The 19,938-nt window shown below is 38.0% G+C and overlaps 2 protein-coding genes across 3 annotated transcripts; both read right to left on the reverse strand.

Moving 5' to 3' along the window:
- Nucleotides 1-542: 542 nt before the first annotated feature.
- LOC140942628 (actin-related protein 2) lies at nucleotides 543-8,571 on the reverse strand. Its single transcript, XM_073391561.1, has 10 exons — nucleotides 8,430-8,571; nucleotides 8,245-8,355; nucleotides 7,980-8,138; nucleotides 7,797-7,853; nucleotides 4,992-5,064; nucleotides 4,510-4,646; nucleotides 4,224-4,309; nucleotides 3,420-3,483; nucleotides 2,681-2,959; nucleotides 543-2,331 (listed from the first exon to the last, which is right to left on the reverse strand). Exons 1-10 carry the CDS (start codon nucleotides 8,475-8,477, stop codon nucleotides 2,161-2,163), a joined length of 1,185 nt encoding a protein of 394 aa, XP_073247662.1. The 5' UTR covers nucleotides 8,478-8,571; the 3' UTR covers nucleotides 543-2,160.
- A 1,144-nt stretch (nucleotides 8,572-9,715) lies between these two features.
- On the reverse strand, nucleotides 9,716-18,519 carry LOC140942768 (WD repeat-containing protein 20-like). 2 transcript variants are annotated; one of them, XM_073391758.1, is made up of 4 exons: nucleotides 18,210-18,519; nucleotides 14,556-14,738; nucleotides 11,973-13,073; nucleotides 9,716-11,494 (listed from the first exon to the last, which is right to left on the reverse strand). In XM_073391758.1, exons 1-4 carry the CDS (start codon nucleotides 18,453-18,455, stop codon nucleotides 11,465-11,467), a joined length of 1,560 nt encoding a protein of 519 aa, XP_073247859.1. In that variant the 5' UTR covers nucleotides 18,456-18,519; the 3' UTR covers nucleotides 9,716-11,464. The 2 variants fall into 2 exon arrangements, with proteins under 2 accessions (XP_073247859.1, XP_073247858.1); XM_073391757.1 differs by having other exon boundaries at nucleotides 9,838-11,494; nucleotides 11,981-13,073.
- Nucleotides 18,520-19,938: the final 1,419 nt, after the last annotated feature.

The following is a 19,938-nucleotide window of genomic DNA, read 5'->3' on the forward strand; positions in this document are numbered from 1 at the left end:
GACACGACTCACAATGTGTAAACAAATTCCCAACTTATACGGATGTTAGTGTCGGTTGTACTCATGGCGAGAAATCACACGCAGCAACCGCCGCATGGTTAGCTCAGCTGGGAGACAGCCACTCTGCTGAAACCCTGGCCGAACACAGGGACTAATTAAATGAGGAGAATGTGCTGCCTTTACAATGACACCCGCAAACGGCTTGACTTTCTAGTCTTCACGGATAAGAACGAAAACTGTAGGTCCCGTCTCACAGTACTTTGATATTCACTTATCTGGTTCTTGTTGGACGTAAAGGAACCCACACCACTGTTCAAAAAGAGTAGGGGACGTAGAACCCGGTGGTTTGACCAGCCTCTCCCGGCCCGGGTGGGTTATCTGTAAGGACACACTTAAACCGGAGCTCCGCTCTGTTGTGTGTTCCGCACCATATGGTGGAAGAGGTTGAATAAATAGATAGATAAATAAATAAATAGATAAATAACTGTATGACCTAATTTGCTCGTAATATTTACTCTAAACACAGCATGATCAAACAAATGTGGAGGAAAAATATTTATTTTTCAGCTTTCTTTTCTTCATAACATTCCCATCTCTCCAACTAGTGCATAGAGATGAAGAAATGACAAGATCACAACGACAAGATTCACAAAGGGAATCATGTGTTATCTTACCAAAATATTTAGCATAATTTCTTAACAAATGAACAATACGAAACGAATCTGTACAGTTAACAAACTCTTCACATAACAGGTTCAAGCTCTCATCACTTTTGGGCTGCATGACAAAACGTTTCACACATAGCTTCAACTTATAGCTAAGGCCTGGTTTTCATGAAGGTACGGTTAAACCAGAAAAACAAAAATGTGCAACTTGTTTGGCATCGTTGCTGCAAAACGAGTTGAATAGCTAACACCACCCACGAATCAAACCCGTCTTGCAACAAATAAGGTTGTTGCAGAAATTAGAGAGTAGTTCCACGTTTTGCAACAAAATCTCTACATGTTGCGCGTTTTACCAGCGCTTTGCAGCAAGTGACGTAACTCCCGTATATGGCGCGACTCTCGCGTAATTTTATCCAATCAGAAGTCAGTATTCACGCAACTTACAACAACCTGATTTGTTGCATGATAGGTTTGAACTAGCTTTTTACCTCATTTTGCAGTAATGTTACAAACAAGTTGTACGTTTTTGTAGCCCGTTTTACCGTAGCTTAATTTTAATTGTCTTCACCTTCCAGGTCATCGCAAAACGCGTCTCAGATGATTGAGACAATCACATGAAGACACCTCTGATTTAAAGCACCATGATCTGGTTAATCGCGGATTTTTAATCAGCTGAATAGCACTTGAATTTATCTGTACGCTGGTATTAATGTCATAACCGGATCATCTTGATCATTCCCCCAAAAACAAGGTGTTGCAGATGATTGCAACGATTATGTGCGAACCACATCTAACTGTAGCATGGCCTAACTTCAGTGTATCTTAAACAAACGTAAGGTTCTTTTATGTCTAATATAACATTTCTATATCAGCTTTTACTTCTACTTTTGAATGTGAGTGATAAAATGGTGGATCTTACATCCAAATCACACCTAATGAGAGAGGAACTGTCAAGTAAAGTTTGCGAAATATAAAGTTCACTAAGTTCGCAAAATTAAGTTAACTTTTGTGAACAAAGACTATCTAAAATCAACAAAGGATAGCTAAGAAATGGCGAAGGAATATAAAATGGGCATCAAATATTTTCAAGGATGCTCAATTCAAAATACTTCCTTACCCTGCTCCAATTTGGTCTCTCGACTTTTTCTTTCTCTGACTAGTTCTTATGTAATTTTTTATCGTCTTTATACGAGTAGCCTCTTTGAAAAGTTAAAAATTTTGAAAATCATGAAATTTACTGGAGGAAAATCAAAATAAACCACTTGTCACAGAAAGTGATAACAGTGGTGTCATCCTGTTGCATTTATCATTTACAGACAAATAGAACTTAAATCGGTGTTCAGAATCTAATGGATAACAATTACATGTAACTTCACATTATGAAACCAAAACTTGCCATCTCAGAGTTTTATGCAAAGAGATTGACCATCACTTGAAATTCAATTCCAAATTTTCTTCAAGTTTTCAAAGATCTCTACTTTCGTATATTAATTTCCTAGCCAACCTTAACTCCTAACTTCTCTAGAACCTTTATTCCTTTCTCTTGATATTCCTCTCTCGTCATCCAGAATCCCTCCTTGTCTTTCATAATGTCTGCCAGAACAGCCCCTCCCAAAAAGACCATGTGTTTTCTCCTGGGTGGATCTTCAATACGGATTTTAAATTTCTGCAAGGAAATTAAATGTTAAGTTCTATAAGGTGAAAGTTTGAGACAATCCTTTTGGAGGTCAAATGGATGGTTTACATATTACACACTAGCTACAAAAAGCTGGGAATGAAACTCCCCTGTAACAATGAACCTCTAAAAGAGTAACTGTCAAATTTCTTCCCACAGTATTAGGAGATAATCAAGGAAAGAAGACATGAGATTCAAGGCTATGATCCCCCCAAAATCTATTGTATTTTTTTTTGGCATCTTCTCTCAACTTACACCATAAACAAATTATGGAGCTCAGTTAGAAAAATTCGTGTTTTGATATTGGCGTTTATAAAGGGTTAAGAGGCTGATAACTTACCGACAACTTAGTGGTATCTCCCTTGAGTACACGTTCAAGATACAACTGTTTAATTTCCCTCTCTAGTCTGCTTGGCAACCCAGGATACATAGTACTGCCACCTGACAGTACAATATGCTTGTAAAACTCTGCTCTTGTATCAATATCTGCTGCCTGGATGGTGTTGAAGAGAAGCTCAGCCACACCAACACCCTCAATGTTGATTAGATGGGGTTGGAAAAGGGCTTCAGGTGCTTCAAATCGCTCTCCACTCAGTTTCACTATCCGGCCATCAGGGAGCTAAAGATGAAATCGCAGGCATGAGAGTGAAAATGAATCACTGACCAGTTTTGTGTTAACACCTTGTAGCACTACTGATGACATAATTATTAACAACAACAAAATGGGCTGCAGGGGTTTCAATAAAACTTAAAATAGACAGCTCGTTTAGGTAGAGTACCAAACAGTATCAACAAGGTTTGAAATAATATTTCTTTAAAAATAATAGTACTATTATTTTGCCTTTGGGAAAAAAGTAGCCACCATCGCTGAGAAAAGAAGACAACAATTTCCCTGGCTGACAGGACTTGGTGCAAAAAAAAAAAAATTCTTTCTGGCTCTTCAGCTTCAAATTAATATTCACTGAGGATGCTTTAAGTGAACAGCACTCATTCACTTTTCCCAGTTTTGCTTACATAATTATAAAAAAGTAACAACGGTTATTATTTTTTTATCATAACACAATGAAGTAATTCCTTACTGTGTACTGTTCCACAAGAACTGTTGTCTCCAAAGCAAGTTTCTGTTCCTGTTCTATGTTGTATCTAAGAATGCAAACCAAACAACATACCTTATGTAACAACAAGTCTAATTGAAAGGCCAGTGAGTTTTGTCCAACATTTTTTATTATGCACTTTGAGTGTCAATGCATTTAGCACAAAAGTACTAATTGGAGACACTATTTTTGTGTCTCCTACTGGAGATGGCACCACCATTCTACAAGGTCATCTTACCCACACAAAGGTCTAGTCTTTTGCAGGGCAAAGGCTTCCAGTTATTTTCTGATTAGTGGTCTGGTCTTGAAAATCGAACCCACTATCAACAGTCAAGCACTCTACTGACTGAGCTAATCCTGCTATGGTTCAATTGAGTGACTTGCTATTTCTAAAACCAATATGCGAAAAATTTGAAGAAAAAAAAATACTGAAAGTAAAATACATGTAAGCATTTCAAAATTAGTTAGCATGCAGAGTAGAAAGTGTAAGGGAGGGGCCATCTTGCTATCTGGTTATGCTATAAACATGGTGTTCTAAGACACAAATCCTTACAATTTTATTTTTTCCTCAGAGTTCTACTTTACAGCTTTTATACAGAACAATCTACAGGGGAGAGATTAATGTACAGGTGTATGATAGTTTAATGGCATAATAGTTTTATAAAATATTAATTACGCCCTTTTATTTAAAAATGATCTAATTTAATATAACATTAACAGTACAAATGCAGTTTGTTAGGACAAATACAACATTCTAATGGTTCAAATCATTCCTGCAGAAGAGCTTACCCAACATAACAGAGCTTCTCTTTCATCATGCGAACAGTTTCAAAATCAGCTGTATGGTTAAATGCATATCCTCTCAGCAGAAGGAGCTTAAAATCCATAAAAAAATTTGTCATTAGTCACCATCATCTCAGAAAATTTTTATGTTGTTTATTGACACGTATTGTAGTTTTTCAAGCTTTAGGAGCAGATCCATTTGGCAAGTCTTGAAACCAGAACTAAACTGATAGCACAAGACCACATTTACTACTGCATGATATCCTCAACAGACTGCTGTGGATAGCATTACCTTAATGAGGTACTTGGTGATATCACGACCAGCGATGTCAAGTCTCCGAGTGAGGTGAGGAAGAGCAAAGCCTTCGTATACAGGACAGATATGGGTCACTCCATCCCCTGAGTCTATTACAACACCTGTTAACAATCCTAAGAAAAAAAACAGAAAGATCACAGTTGACTCTCTCTTAACAGGCACCTCTACAATACAGACATCTCAGTAAAACTGACACGCATAGAGTTGGTTCCTGCCTTTCTTTACTCCCTTTATTTGGGCCTCTTGTAAAAAAGACATTCATCTTAGACAGACACATAGTACCGGTCCTAAAGGTGTCTGTCTTAGAGACAATAGACTGTACTGCACCAATAAACGCAAACACCTTTTACTCTTTATTGATCTCTGTAAGAATTCTACAACTCTTTCCTAGAGGAGCATATCAAGAGTTTTATGGTGTTCTTTTGCTAATGACACTTCACGACACTCACTCTACTGACCTTGGGCATAAAGAGTTAATACGGCTTGGATGGCAATGTATACTCCATCAAACTGATAGTTTTCAAACATAACCTGCAACAATAAAGGAAAGAATTTCAGGAAACAAACCGGAATTCTGAAAGATTTTTAACCTCCAGAGTAAAATCTAGTACCTTAGATGTATAATTAACAATTACTATTGAATGAGGCTGAGTATCATCTGAAGAATTATGGAGATCGAGGAGGGTGTTATACTGATAACACCCCCCAAGATCTCCATAATTCTTCAGATGATATGAAAGCCGACTTCAATAATATTGTTTTATTATTCATTCAAAATAATTCCTAGTTTCGAAACAAGCTAAAATATTCTTACCCCCATAATGTTGAAGTTCATCTTCGATAGTGCCGTTAATTGACAAGTTTAGGAGATAAGGGGTTGTTCAGCTCTGCAAATATTCTCTAAATAGCAGATGCCGTCCTTCAAGTTGTCTTCTTGTTCTTGCTATGTTTTTAGCCACTATTTCGCCTATTTCTTGCAGGTGAAACAAGTGAAAAGTCCACCATTTTTGTTCTCACTACCAAAACAACTCAACCTCATCCCCAGGTCTTATCGATTATTGGTTCAATAATCTGCAACTCTGCTTCACTTTTGACATTGACCATCAGTTCAATATAGCAAAATTCTTCAGATTTGGTTGACAGTAGCTGGTTATGATGAATTATGTGTGTGATTTTAGACCATCAGAAACAGAGAAACATTTCATGATATTTTGAATGAATAATAATTAACAATTATTATTCTATGACTGCACGTTGGATATGAGATGGCAGATAGCCAGCAAGTGTCGTAGCGCCGAGCTGGCTATAATCATCTAATATCCCACAAGCATGAGTGGAATAATAATTGTTTTATAACAGCCGCCCATAAAATATTGAGAATTCTTCCTGACTTTATTTGTAGAAACAACCAATTTTCAGCTTGTTTTTAATTTTGAACAGATGCGTAGAGTTACCATATTTGGAGAGCATGGTATAATGCCTTTTAGTATATACACACTCAGTGATCTTGGTGATTCAAGCAATCTGATTGGTTCGCTATCTCGGACTATTCAACAATATTCACTTCATAGCGAGTGGATAATGTGTGAGCTCAGTGTTTTTCCCATCTTTTTAGAGAACGATATTTTAAAAGTCGACAAAATCCTAGGGCTGACTTCTTTTAAGGCAAGAAAATACTTGGAAGGATTCAATACGGCGTTTTTCAATTTACTGTAGCTGAGTTTTGTGCTCGATGGATTGTTTACAACTCCCGTGTATTCGCGTAGAAGAAGCCGTTTCGTGAACTCAGCGTTTTCTAACAAGAAAATTTTCGCTCAGAAATCGAAGTCTATTTATGAAAAACAAATTTAAAAGGAAATGTTTGCAGAAATTCTACGTTTCAAGTGAACAGGAAAAAGAATGATACAGGAAGACGACGTCTTACCTTGAGCAACCGAGCCGCCATTTTTGTGAGCATTTCATGCGAACAACGACACAACAAACCCTTTAGGCTATAAACTTGGCGAGTCAACAGAAAACAACAAAGCTCTACTTTTCTTCTCAGGTAAGGAAACAGTTCAAACTTTTAGCGGTTCCATTTAAGCCATTACGCTGTCGGTTTGCGAAATGATAAACTTGTGAATTGCCACGTTTGAAAATTCTGCAAAGATCTATTTTTAAATTTACGCGTGATTTGATCTGTCAATCAAATCGTACTTTTGAATGGTTTCCTCTCTGATTTTGTTGAGATCACTTCGTGTGTATATACTAAAACAATTATTCTTTTCAATCTCGGTGAATAGTGGCTTTGGAAATATTTACCTCGCCGCTTTCGCGGCTCGGTAAATATTTGGCCACTATTCACCTCGATTTCAAAGAATAATTGTTAAATATACCATGATGGCTAAGCCAATCAGAGCTCTAGAATTGCATTATCTAATGATTCAGTTTTTAATAATACACCATATCTAAGACCGTCTTTCCTGCCATTTCTCTCTTTGTTCTCAGTAAACAAGGGGATTTGGCCCCTGGAGCATGTTCCTGATTCCATACAGATTGTGGGTGATAACCTCAACAGTAACTACAGTATTCAGGCAGTTCATCATTAAGTGTTCACTGAAAGCACACTAAAGTGCACTCCTGTATTCCAGTAATGAAACTCTGATATAAACAGATGACATTCCTCTCCACAGTTAGAAAAAATGTTTGGAGCAGGACCCAGAAATGATATACCCCAGTAATAAGGAGGAGTCAACGTAGCCGAGTGGTTAGAGCTTTGGAAAAATAATTCAGAGGCCCTAAGTTCAAATCCTGCCCTGACTGCTAGCTAAAGTTGTTCTTGGTAGCCCAAGTTCAAATCTTTGGCCACGCTTGTAAAATATATCCCCTACCAGTTGGGATTTTAAACCATTATATTATTTTCTATTATTTGTTACATTATCCCTTAAAAGCCCCATAAGAAGAGAGAATAATTAAAGTATTATTATCATTATTATTACAACAAAAACTTTTTCACATCCCTTGGAATTCTTTTATATTGGGGTCCCCTGTTCAGCATAGATGTATATTGGAAGTTTACGAGCTCTAAGTACCCAACCCTTCCTGTCATTTTAAAAGCAAATTGCTATGTAGTTTAGTTTAAAAACTATAAGGGTAGCCACTCATGGCTCTCGATTTTCCATCTGATTTAAAATAAATGAACTAGGAGTTTGAAGCACAACGACCCTTAAACTGGTTAAGGTTAAATTGCTGAAACATAAGGAGACCAAACTTCACTCTTGTACCTCAATCATTTTCTCTCTGTTCTTCAAGGGATTCATCGGTGGCTCAGTGAGCAAAACCTAGATTTTACAAAGGACAGTTCAACGTGAGAAACATGAAGGTTTTCAGATGTTCTGGAAAGGTCGTTAAGTAGTTAAGATGAAGAGTTATAAGGCATTTCCGGAATGACAGTAAATTTGACTCACTTTACAATTCCTTGTATCTACGTTAAGCTTTGTCTCTCCAAACGTGTAGTCCCATACATGTTTCATGTCGTCCCAATTTCGAACAATTCCATTATCCATGGGATAATTCACTTCCAACATGTGCCGAAGTTTGCTTGCTTCATCGCCGACCATCAAATCCTGCAGAACGAAACAACTGGTTGACATAATTTTTGAAGATATAGTGTTACAGTAGGGCTTCAGGCTGTTAAAAGAGGGACTGTAGTATGCAAGACACAGCACAAACCTTCACTTCAATATCTCCAACTTTCGCCGTCGATCTAATAATAGGTCTTCCCACCATCGAAGGAAAGATGTGAGCCGGGAAGTTCGAGCCTGCATATCCGCACTTGACAAACTGGAAGCAACAACAAAAAGAAAGATCAATTTATAGAAAGCGCTTTCCAAGATGTAATAGCTAGATCTGCTCACCCCTGTTCCGTTGTCGCAGACGATTACTTTATTTCCTTTGGAATCCATCGCTATGCTCTTCCCACCGACCACTGTTGCCGAAACAAAATGGCCGCTGCTAACTTCCTCAACGCCTTGTCACGTGACAGAATTTTGTTTCCGACACCTCCCCCTTGCTGTGTCAAGTACGCAAAAAGGGTCCGAAAAGAGACTGTATCAGAGTGCTTTCAGACAATGGCTGGTTGATGTGGACAGAAGTGATGAAAAAATTGTTTGAACTAAAAATTCCACAGCCAAGGAGTCATACAAGATCTACCAGAGGCGACCAATTTGATGACGGGGGTCTGAGGACCGGTACTCCCCGCGGAGCCTGCATCTTTCGTGCCAGGGCTTAGAGCGATTTTTTCCCCACAGAAAACTCATACATTCAGGACTTCCCCTTAAATCTTAAATCTGCCCCTGTCTTATGTCCAGTCAACTCAAAAATCCTGAATAATGGGATTTCTAGTCACAGGCACAGTAAGATGGTTAAAATTGTGTCATCGAAAACAAGAGTCTAAAGGAGAAGAAAGGTTTGTGTCTAACCCTTCAGGCCTGCTAACCCGTTATAGGTCCTAAGAGTGATCACCATCAAATTTCTCCTTGTAATATCAATGCTTTGTAAAACAGTGGTCATGAAAATTACGGCTCCCGACATGATCACGAGAGAAGAATTTGCTTGATATTTTATCAACTTTCCCCCATTACTTCTGTAGGAAATGAATAGGGGCTAACAATGAGAATTCAAATTTTGATCTTAGGGTTTAAAGGGTTAATCTATTCTACTCCAACTGCTCAGTGAGATGTTGAAAACATCCCGTATGTCCCTCTCCCTCTGCCTTTTCGGTCTTCCTCTTTCTCTTTTCCCATCAATCTTTCCCTCCCTGTAATACTTCCCAAGCCTCAACTTCTTTTCAAATGGCCAAAGCAGTTTATAACAAAGGGTGGTCTTTGGTCCTTGGAATTTTGTTGCCAACATTATCTTCTTCAGGGCACACCAATTCAGGGAGAAAATGAAGAGTAAACCCTTACACCCTTAGAACAATAAAAATATTATTATTACGAACACATCTTGGGTAGTTCTCAGCCTCGTTTCTAGTCTTTGATTTTCTTACCCCAGAGGGGAGATGAATGTCTCTGAGAACAGCACCTTTTACATACCTTTTTTGGCAGAAAAGGTACCCTTTTGGATACCATCCATTGAAAAATGATGCCCCTTTCACATACCTACTAACATTAAGTCTGCTCTTCATTTTATCTTGCATTAAACAAATTAAATTGATACAACGGTAAGGCTTATTGGTTTGAAATGTTTTAGTTAAGGCCCGTAATTTTCCCTACCCTATATGCCTGAAGCCTGAAGAAGGTACCCCTTCTGGGCGGAGCCCCCCCGGAAAAGACTATCACATGGAGACCCCCCGGGGGTAGTAAGGTTGCTACGATTTCCTGAAATAGTCAAGGTTTATTCAGGCAAAAAACCTGCTGCATAAATCTAAAGCAACAGAAGAGGATTAAACCATTTTACTGTCACCATAGTAGCCTGTGTACAGCCAACCCTTCCCTTCAGAAAAAATCTGATTTTTCTGAGAAGAGGGGGCGGTTCTACACAGGCTATCACTATACTGATATGTATTCTTAGACAGGTGAGCAGAGTGCTTATAATCAATACCCTACAGAAGAGCCCACGTGCACCACAAGAAGCTGAAAAAATTCAGTACTGGAACAAGGCTATGGTGATAAGAAACATGAAAGCCTAGCTTTCATTCATTACATTGTAGTTATCCATAGAAAGTGCCAGTTTAAGCTAATTGTTCTGATTCACTTTACAACATTACCAGTGTTAACAGCTTCTGTTACGTGGATCCAAATTAATTTAATCTGCTCATATTTGAACAACATTATCATTGAATTCCAATGCCCCCAAGAAACCTACAGAGGAGTAGGAGAATTTAGAAGAAGAATCACAAATGCAGTTATGACACACGTTTCAGACCGGATTGAGACCAGAAAATTTACATGTAAAAACTAAGACAGCAATAATATTATGGTTACATTTTCTATTGTTAAGGTAATTATTTAAATTCAAATACTAATATCATGGGTGACAAATAACTACATTTTTTGGTTAGTCTGCTTCACAGCAGTTTTTAGTGTCGTCACGCAATGCTCCTCCCCAAAGCAGCTGTGTAGCAGACTATTTTTTGGTGCAAAATTTTAGCATTAATTTATAATAAATTTGGGAAATTATTTCACTTTCCTGCTAACGGAGGCAAATGGCAAACAGAAAGCTATACACGTATGTTACAAATTAATCCACCCTTTGTTTTAGTGAGTGGAATTATCCATACAATAAACTAGTCAAAACTCTTAATTGCAAGTAAGCATAATTTGTCACTCATGATAATAAGCATAACTGTTAGGTAATCAAAGGGTATACTTGTGAAATTAGGAAATCATTCCTCTCATGTCATGTCAAATTTCTAACAACAGCAAGTATCTCGGCAAAATGTGGGTGATATTATTTCCTAACATCACTAATCACTATTTTGTGATTACACATACAAATTTGTTGCTGTTGCTTTCAACAGATGATGGCATTGGAATTACTGAAACATGTCTTGTTGTAACTTTAAGAATTGTTATCACGTCCTTTTTAAAGTTTCAGAATAAATTCACAAAGAGGTGAGGGCTTAAACCAACCTCAAAAGACAATGATTTAGATTATGGGTTTCTTGTATTGAACCAACACTTCATTTATAAATTAAAATATACATGTGTATTTACTAATCAGCCCTATGTGGCAGACTAGGTCCCAAAAGGTATGTTACTATTTTAATTTTGGGAGGATCAACACTATACTACAAAGTAAACAAAAACAGAACTTCTCTCAGACTGTTATTGCATATAGAGAGGGATGTGGCAAGGTAAAATGAAATATAACTAGCAAGTTGTGGATCTAGAATGTGGCAAGTCTTGTGAATCATTTGCATCGTGATCTTCGTCTATGTCTTCATCACTCAGACAACTGTTCCCGTTGGGTGCACGCCCTGAATAAAAGAGAAATAACATAATTTTTTAGCTTTCCTTGACACTGTAGTGGTCCAGTTTCGAGACAAAACAATAAATTGCTGTCTGAAGACTTCAGGCAGTAATAAATAACCAAAACCAAAGAGCAACCAGACAAAAAAAAAACACCTTTATACCTTGAGCCCTCAAACAGCTCCACTAAAGTGATCATTTTTTTCTTACCTCCTGAAAATAACTAAAATTTACATGTTGCTCCTTCCAACAAATTTTAACAAGTATGATTCCTTAATAAGCAAATACTTCCCTTCGAATACCATTTCTATACAAAAAAACCACCACCCCTCACAACTACATGTATTGCTAGAGGACCATTAATAATTGCCTCATTCCTTGTCACTACTTGTTTCATTTTTTTCTCTTACAGCACTACAGGGTAATAGAGTGGGGTGTGAGGGAAAGGAAACCACCATGGACCCCTCCAGGGAAGCATGCACTTACCACTTTACCTGGTCGAGCCCATGTGCGGATGAATCCTTCATGGCAAGCCATGACAATACAGTCTTCCCTAAATGATAATGCTGTTAGCCTCTCATTTGCAACTTTCTTGGCAACTAAAGGTTCTAAAATGGGTATGTCCTCCATTCTAGGACAAAGTACAGTTCCTGGTGTGACATTTCCAGTATTCACTAAATTTTCCATGGATTTTGTCAATGTATGTACTTGAGTTAAATTCTTTGGTGCATCAAATGAAGTCAAGGGGGCAACAGCATTGCCACTGCCCGTGTGATTCACTTCATGTGTGATGGGTCCATTGGAAAAGTGATGTGCAGAGGTTACATGTGAATTTGAAAAAGTTGTACTAGCACGCACACTTCTGCCACGAGGTCTCTGAACTCTGAGAACGTCATCTCCCAAATCCCATAACATAAAATTTGTATCTTGGCCTACTGACCCAAATCTATAGCAAGTAACATTTTTGTCCTCAGATGTAACAGAACTTGAATGCTGTGAGGGTGCAATACCATTCTGTTCAATTTCATCTTCATCACTGTCATCAACGCGACCTTCTGCACTCACACTTGTGGTGTAAGGATCAAAAGCCACTACTTGAACCCAAGACTGGTGTCCTACTCCACGAGCGATGACTCTCCGTTCAAGAAAAGACCACACCGTCACAAGGTCATCCTCACCTCCTGTGACAATGTACTTGCCATCTGGACTCCAGCAAACACAATTGAGTCCTCCAAAAAAACTCTTCATCACACCACACAGAGACTGCAAGTCAAAGTCAAAAACTCGCAAAAAGCCATCTTGATTTGCGGTTGCAATATGTTTACAGTCAGGAGAAAAGGCAAACTCATTTATAGCTCCCTCTCCAATGGTCCATTTACAAACTGGGTTCCGCGTGGTTTTTGATTTGCCACTATATATTGTATAGCCAGGTCCTTGTTTCATAAGAGCATACTGAGGAGGTCCAGCTCCTGCTGGATGCTCCTTGTTATAAACAAACATGTTCCCACTTTCGTGAGCAACAAGAAACAAATTTTCAGATCCTGGAATCCATTTGAGACACATGACTTTGGTTTTATCCACAAGTCTCTAAGAGAGTAACATGAATAATATGATGGTGAGTATAAAACAAAGGGAGATACTGGTTATTGAATGAAATAAGAATTATAACATCACGACTGCCAACGCCAGTTGGCAAAATTCTACCTATGGTCAGATATGATGACCAGACAAATCAAATTAAGACTATCACTTTGTAGACAAAGTTTTGTCTAGTAATTATTAAAGAAGTTAAGAGTCAACATCATACAAGTCAACAATTCTTCTGCATGTCTGGGTAAAATGGTGACTTTGTCAAGCATATGTCCTTCTTAAAAAGATACTCAGTGCTACTGTTTGAAAGATAATGGACTGTTATCAGGGATCAAAATGAAATCACAGCTTTTAGCCTAAATCTCAAAACTTTTCTTGTCAAGGCTTATTTTTTCCCGGCTGTGAATAATGAATAAGTTTGCTTTGCATGTGTCCAATAACGGCTGATGATTTCAAACGGGAGATTCTATGAATAACTTATTTTCACTTTCCACGATGATCTGCATGATCTGCATGTGTTAATTAACGACTCTACCAAGAACTATTTGCTAAGCACGTGACCAAAATCTTTTTGAATTGAAATTTCACTTTCTTCCTTGAGGAACCTTGAAAACAGAAAGTGATTTTAAAAAGATTTTGCATATAACTTGCATGTTTCATGCTTCAACAAACGGGTAAAAGAATAATTAGTGAATCACGGTGAACAAGAATTCTCTTTTTCATCTTTGGAAGCACGCTTTAAATTTCCAAACCTTTTTCTACACTTTCCAAACATATTAAAACGTTTCTTGGCTGCTTTATTGTCTAATACGAAATGTTTACCACAACATTACAGGGACTTTGATTTCAGTTGGCCGATCAAAGCATGACATTTTCTATTTCCTTGGTGAAAAGTCAGCAGCAAGTGTGCTCAAATTCCGGCTGCTAGTTTGAACCCTGGTTATGCAATGATCTTCACATTATCAAGGTAAAAGCCTCACTTCTAAATTATACAAACTTTATGTGATGTGGCAATGATATTGTTACCTCTGTATCCTGCATCCCTGACATAAAAATCCCCAAAGACACAAAATAATTCATGGCATGTGTCCCATAGAATGCAAAGAATGATCAATTGATTTGAAAATTTTTTGGTAGAATATCCTGTTTGTGTGATTTCTGTGGCTGTTGTTTGAAGATGCATATTTATTTTAGTCTTTTTTGTGCTTTGAATATATAGAAAGACTATATTTTAATTTCAGTAAACTGTAATAAAGAGTTTTGGCAGCTGTCTCCAGATTACATGTAACTGTCTGGTTACATAAAGGCCCAAGCATTTTCAATTTAAGACTCCCTGTTTTTTTTTTCCACTCATTGGTTAAGGACAAGGACTCATGAGTTTCCACAAGATGAGTCCTACATGTAGGACTAAACACAACTATCTGTAACAAAATCACTGAGTATGCACTTGTTGTCAGTGAAAGGTTAAATGGCACTTACCTCCTCATTGAACAGTTTGTTGACCTCATGTTTGACAGGATCAAGTAGCTGAACTTGTCCAGCAGAGAAGCCAATCAAGAGTTCCAAGCTCTCAGAGGACCGTGTTATCAGGTTGAAATCATGACAAGTTGGGATTGTCCCTTTGTAGAGACGTTTGTCAATAGGCTTTGTTAGGTCTGCTGCCTGCAAGTAAAGAAAAACAAGGTCTCAGAGGAAAAGCTTAATTTTTTGACGTTGTTTTTCTAGCCCTGCATAAATCCCAGGGAGGGGTGGGGGTGCTCAACCAATATTTGGGTATAGCTGAGCTGACCCTGACCCTGTTTAAGGCAAAAAATTCCCAAAATATATGCCCTGTTTAGGACAACCACCTCTATTTTATTACCCTGTCTAGAACAAAATATATGCCAGAGTAAATTCACATAACAGTCCTTGCTTTAGTATACTTGAAGTATGAACAAAATTCATTAGCGAATCAAATCAATCGGCAGGCAATACCCTGTTGACAGACTCACAGGAAATACATGTAATATACCCTGTTTAGACAGACTCACACAAAAGTATATACCCTGTTTAGGACAGAGAGGTAAAAAAGCATACCCTGCCCTGTCCAGCAGCACATCCTGTATAGGCCATGTGAAGGAGTACATGTAATCTTAAAGTGGAATTCTTACCCCAATACTGCAATCCATTCTAAATTATGAGTGGAATGCACTGATTAAAAAAATGGCAAGCATTCTCTCTTAGCTTATTCTGTCTTGGGTCAAGTACGAAAAAAAAAAATTCTTTATTCAAAATTCATTCAGGACCTTAGCCTCTCATATTATGAAAAATTTTCACAACGTAACAAACATTTTACAGTGAACCTGGTAAAAAATTTCCAGGAAGAATAAAATTTGAACGTGATTGTTTCAACAATGACTTCGTTAATGGTTTAATATTGCCTATTTCACTTTAAGGGTTGAAATTCAAAACAATTTTGGATTCAAGAATTGAATTTTGATGATATAGATGAGCATCCATCTTCAAAACTTTAACAAGTTCATCCTCAAGAAACCTCAAGATCGTTTATCACAGTCTCTGACTAAAATTACATGTACCTGTTACAGTACAGGCCAAAGTATTGTTCTTGAAACATGACAATGAAATTTGGATCTTACTTTGTACTGTGCTGACGATTTTAGTTTGTGACTCAATGAGATGGACCGAACAAAATACAAGTATAGAACCATGGAATGGTTATCACTGGTTCTCAATGGTAAGATATTCAGTCATAGACAGTGCTCAGATAAACAGAGTCTGTAAAGTGAGGTTGGCAATGAATAAAAGTTGTGTCTTTTACAATGTTATTTTTGATGTTTACGTTCACGTGGAGAACAGAGAAAGAGCTAGAGCGAGTCATTGGAAACAAAGGAGACGAATTTCGTTGGAAGAAAGACATGAAAATTTCATAGGGGTGGTGAGAAAATGAGAAATACTAGTAGCCAGCAAGGTGAAAATGAGCAGCAGTGAAAAAAAAAACGAACATGAACACAAGAAACAAAATCTTTGGTATGCACAAAAAACAATTCCTCCTTAAAAATAATGTGTCGCTAGGAACATTGACGTTTTAGTCGTACAAAACGGCATTGCAGTTGTGCAAAACAATGGCAAAAAAGCGTGCTGCCCGTGCAAATTTGTTTTTTGCTAATTACAAAGTAGATCTATTGATCTTGATGCCATTTTCATTGCCGTCCCCGTTTAGCATTACACGATTTAATATTTTTTGTTTGTACATGTAAGTATTATCAACCAGAGCTTCGCTTTAAAGTGTTAACTTGAGGACTATGCAAAACTACACAGTGGCAGTTGTCTCAAAAAATAATTTGACAAGCTGACATTTTCTTAGGCCAGTCTTTCCACATGCATGTCACCGAAAAATCTGACACACATTCTACACTTTGTATAGTTTTCCTACTAAATTTTAGTGCATAACAGTTGGATAATAAATAGCTTATAATTGTTTTGGTGTGTTGTATGAGTACTTTTTACTTGTTGCTTGTATTTTGACTTCCCTTACATCCCTTTCTAAATACAGCATGACTTTTAAAAATGAGCCTCTGTCAGGGGTTTCAAAGCAAGCCGGCGACCGCCGGAGTTCCGCCACCTGCTTGATTGTATACCGCCGGCTAGTCTGGTCATAACAATCAGCTCATGACAAACAATATCGATTGTCACAGCTGCCTACTTTTCCAGAGACAGTAGCCTACTTCAAAACATTTTGAAACCCCTGCTCTCTATTGAAATTTCCAACAAATCCAAGTCGTGACAATTGCTTTTGATGAAACAGAGCTTTTAGAGATTAAAGCGACAAAACCATTGCCACTCCAATCAAGTTTGACAACTTTTTAGTAGTGTGATGAAGAATTTAGTGTGCTGCACATTCAGAGTTTTTGCCTTGCTCCTTCTTTTATGTTCTTATTTCTGGGATGAACATCGTGGTGTGCAAGCTCGCTAGTAGCTTTAACTTGCAAAACCCTGTTGATATGCATCTATTTTATTGAAAAACTGATGATATGGAAAATGTGTAAAGCAAATGCCATTTGCAGGTACCCACAGAGATGCTAAAAAATAATCAGCAATAATACACAGCAATACATCTAAGGTATACATAAATAGCTATGAATTAAAAAACTTGAGATTTTTAAAACAAATTGATTAGCTAAACAAATGTTTCATTCAAGTGGCAAAGACAGTCAAGATCACATTCTACTTCAAAAACTGATGTGAATTAATCTGTGTTTATGAAACAAGGGATCAGTAAATTTGTCCACAAATGAACCCCAAAACATAATTTACAGGTGTGATCTTTTCTTATTCCAGGCGATTAAATAACTGTTCCTTTTGGAATTATTTTATTATGTGGCTGCTAATGTTAAGTTTATTGTTCACAATCACATGAAAAGAAATAGGGTAAATTTAAAGCACATATTTTGTTTCCAAAAAATTCAGGTAACAGGTATATTTGTATGAATATTTTTGTGAACTTATATCTTGATGAATAATGTGCAAGCGAAAACGGATGATCTGCATACTGCCGGATAACTTTTCGAGAAACAATATTATAATTTCAGCTAACTTTGAATTTTTGTTTTGTCTTCAGATGGGTAATTTAGCCTTTTAGGTTACTCACGAGTAAAAATGGAGCTGACAGTGCAAAAGAAATGCCTACGTCGTAGACTTGGAACTTTTCTTGTTTATGTGTTTTTTTTACGGTTCCCGTTTACCAGTACAGTTGTCGTATCTAGCAGACATGTTATGTTTGTAAACGACAGGGAAATCACAATGATAGGTAGCGTTTGTCGGACTATTCACAAACTAAGTTTACTTCACTTCTTCGAACGAAGATTCAATAAGGTACACATACAACACACGCATTACAATTTTGAAATACTGTGACATTTTCCCAAAATTTTCAGTTTCGCTGGTTAAAATTAAGCTTAAGTTTAGTGTTAATGATAAAACACTGTGTTGAAGGCGACAGTGAATTCCAGAGAAACCTGCAAATGGTAGGAAAACATGCACAATTTGACAAAAATAACTCACACAAAACAGCATAGTTTTACACTACACCTATTTCACGGTTATTTCTCGCGCTTTTGATGATTATCAACCCACCTTCCGCACTCCTTTGTAGATGTAAAAATACAATTCTCTTCCTACATTGAACGCAATGCGATCGTTACATCCACCTTGATCCTTCAATGTCACAAACGATACACGGACCGGGTGGCATTGTTGAACAGAGTAGGGGACCTTGTTGGGTCGAGAATAAACCGAAAGATCTAACAGCCTGTAGCAGCCCTCTTTAGTCGCGAAATGATGCTTGATTTCTTGATTTGCAGGCCCTCTACCAGAGGCCATCGCGATTTACAAAACACGCATATTGACGACTAGCTCGCTCCCCGTGGCCCGCTTACTACGCATGCGTGTATGTGGGCTGATCAAACAGGCAAGCTAGAATTTTTATCACAAGGAAAGTTTACGCAAACGTTTCTGCTTTTCCTTAAGTTATGCAGTTTAACTTTAAAGAATGTTCAATACTGTTGAAAAATGCTTTTTTTAGGGATTTGCGATCCCGTAAACCCCGGGGAGAGGGACATTTCCCGGGGACATTCAAGTGTCCGGGTGCAAGTCTGTCGAGTGACGGGGGATTTAATTACACACAATCGGATTTTGTAGTTAGCCGTCAAGTTTAATTCATTCAGACTCAAATTTCCTGCATTCTTATACTCTTAGCATCACTTTGTTGTAATTTAAGACTGGATCTACGCCGTTACGAGTAGTTTTGATATCGCGAGAAGCCACGGGGCCGGGAGGAGGCCATTCCGACCGGATTCTGTCTCTCTGCGTCTCTGTCACCTTTAGCTTTAGTATCAGGCGTTCCTGGGGGAAAGGGCGAAGAGACTGTGAAAAGGAGAGAAAGCGAAGGGACAGAAAGTATATAACTGTATCTCTATTCCCTCCTCCCCTCAAATCTCAAATCTCTCCTAGCCCCCAAGGAAGGCCCGGGTACCCAGGGTATGTCACGCTCTACATCGGCATTTAAAACCTGAGGGGTACTCAACAACCTAAAGTTTTATACTGGGAGGCTACGCCCCGAGGTCCAGCCCTTACCCTTATATAAGTTATATATCAGTACCATTTTATACAGAAAAGGTACCCCTTTCATAAACCTAAATTGTTCCCTTGTCACGTACCTAGTTTACAACTTTGCATCCCTTTTAACTGCTATAAAATCCTGTTAGCCCTTCTGGGCCTTTTTACAGACCGAAATGACAGATATCTCTGTCCTTTCATATACTTAAACTAACGAAATTCCTACCCTTTTATATGCCTGAAGCCTAAAAAAATGTATCCCTTTCGGGAAGAGCCTCCCGGTATAGGCCATCGTTGCTAGGGAGTACCCCCCCACCAGGATTTGAAAGAACGTTTCCTCCAATTAGCCGGGGGCACCCAGCGACTTTTTGCAGTAAAATAACTGCTGGAAGGATTAGCTCACCGGTTAGACCTTTTGTTTATGTTGTTGAGCAATAAACTTAGACATTTTGAAAAATTAGATGGACAATTTTGTTAATTCTGCAAAGACTTTATGCATTTAACCTCTGAGATCTCACTTCCTTATTTGTTTCAAATGGGTATGTGCCGCTGAACAGGGTTTAGGTTTTCAGGGTCTTGAGTCTTTAACAGGGAAGCCTTTGAAGGAGTGCTCACCAGGAGCCGCACCTGATTGTACCAAAAATGTTTTCTAAAAAAATCTAATTCCATGATGTTAGTTTGAAAAATTGCTTTTGTAGGCATCATATTTTCCCCTGAGTATAGCCTGTGAGCAAGCTCTCCGTAACCC

This window comes from Porites lutea, chromosome 7 (assembly GCF_958299795.1).
Source record: "Porites lutea chromosome 7, jaPorLute2.1, whole genome shotgun sequence".
NCBI classification, from domain to species: domain Eukaryota; kingdom Metazoa; phylum Cnidaria; class Anthozoa; order Scleractinia; family Poritidae; genus Porites; species Porites lutea.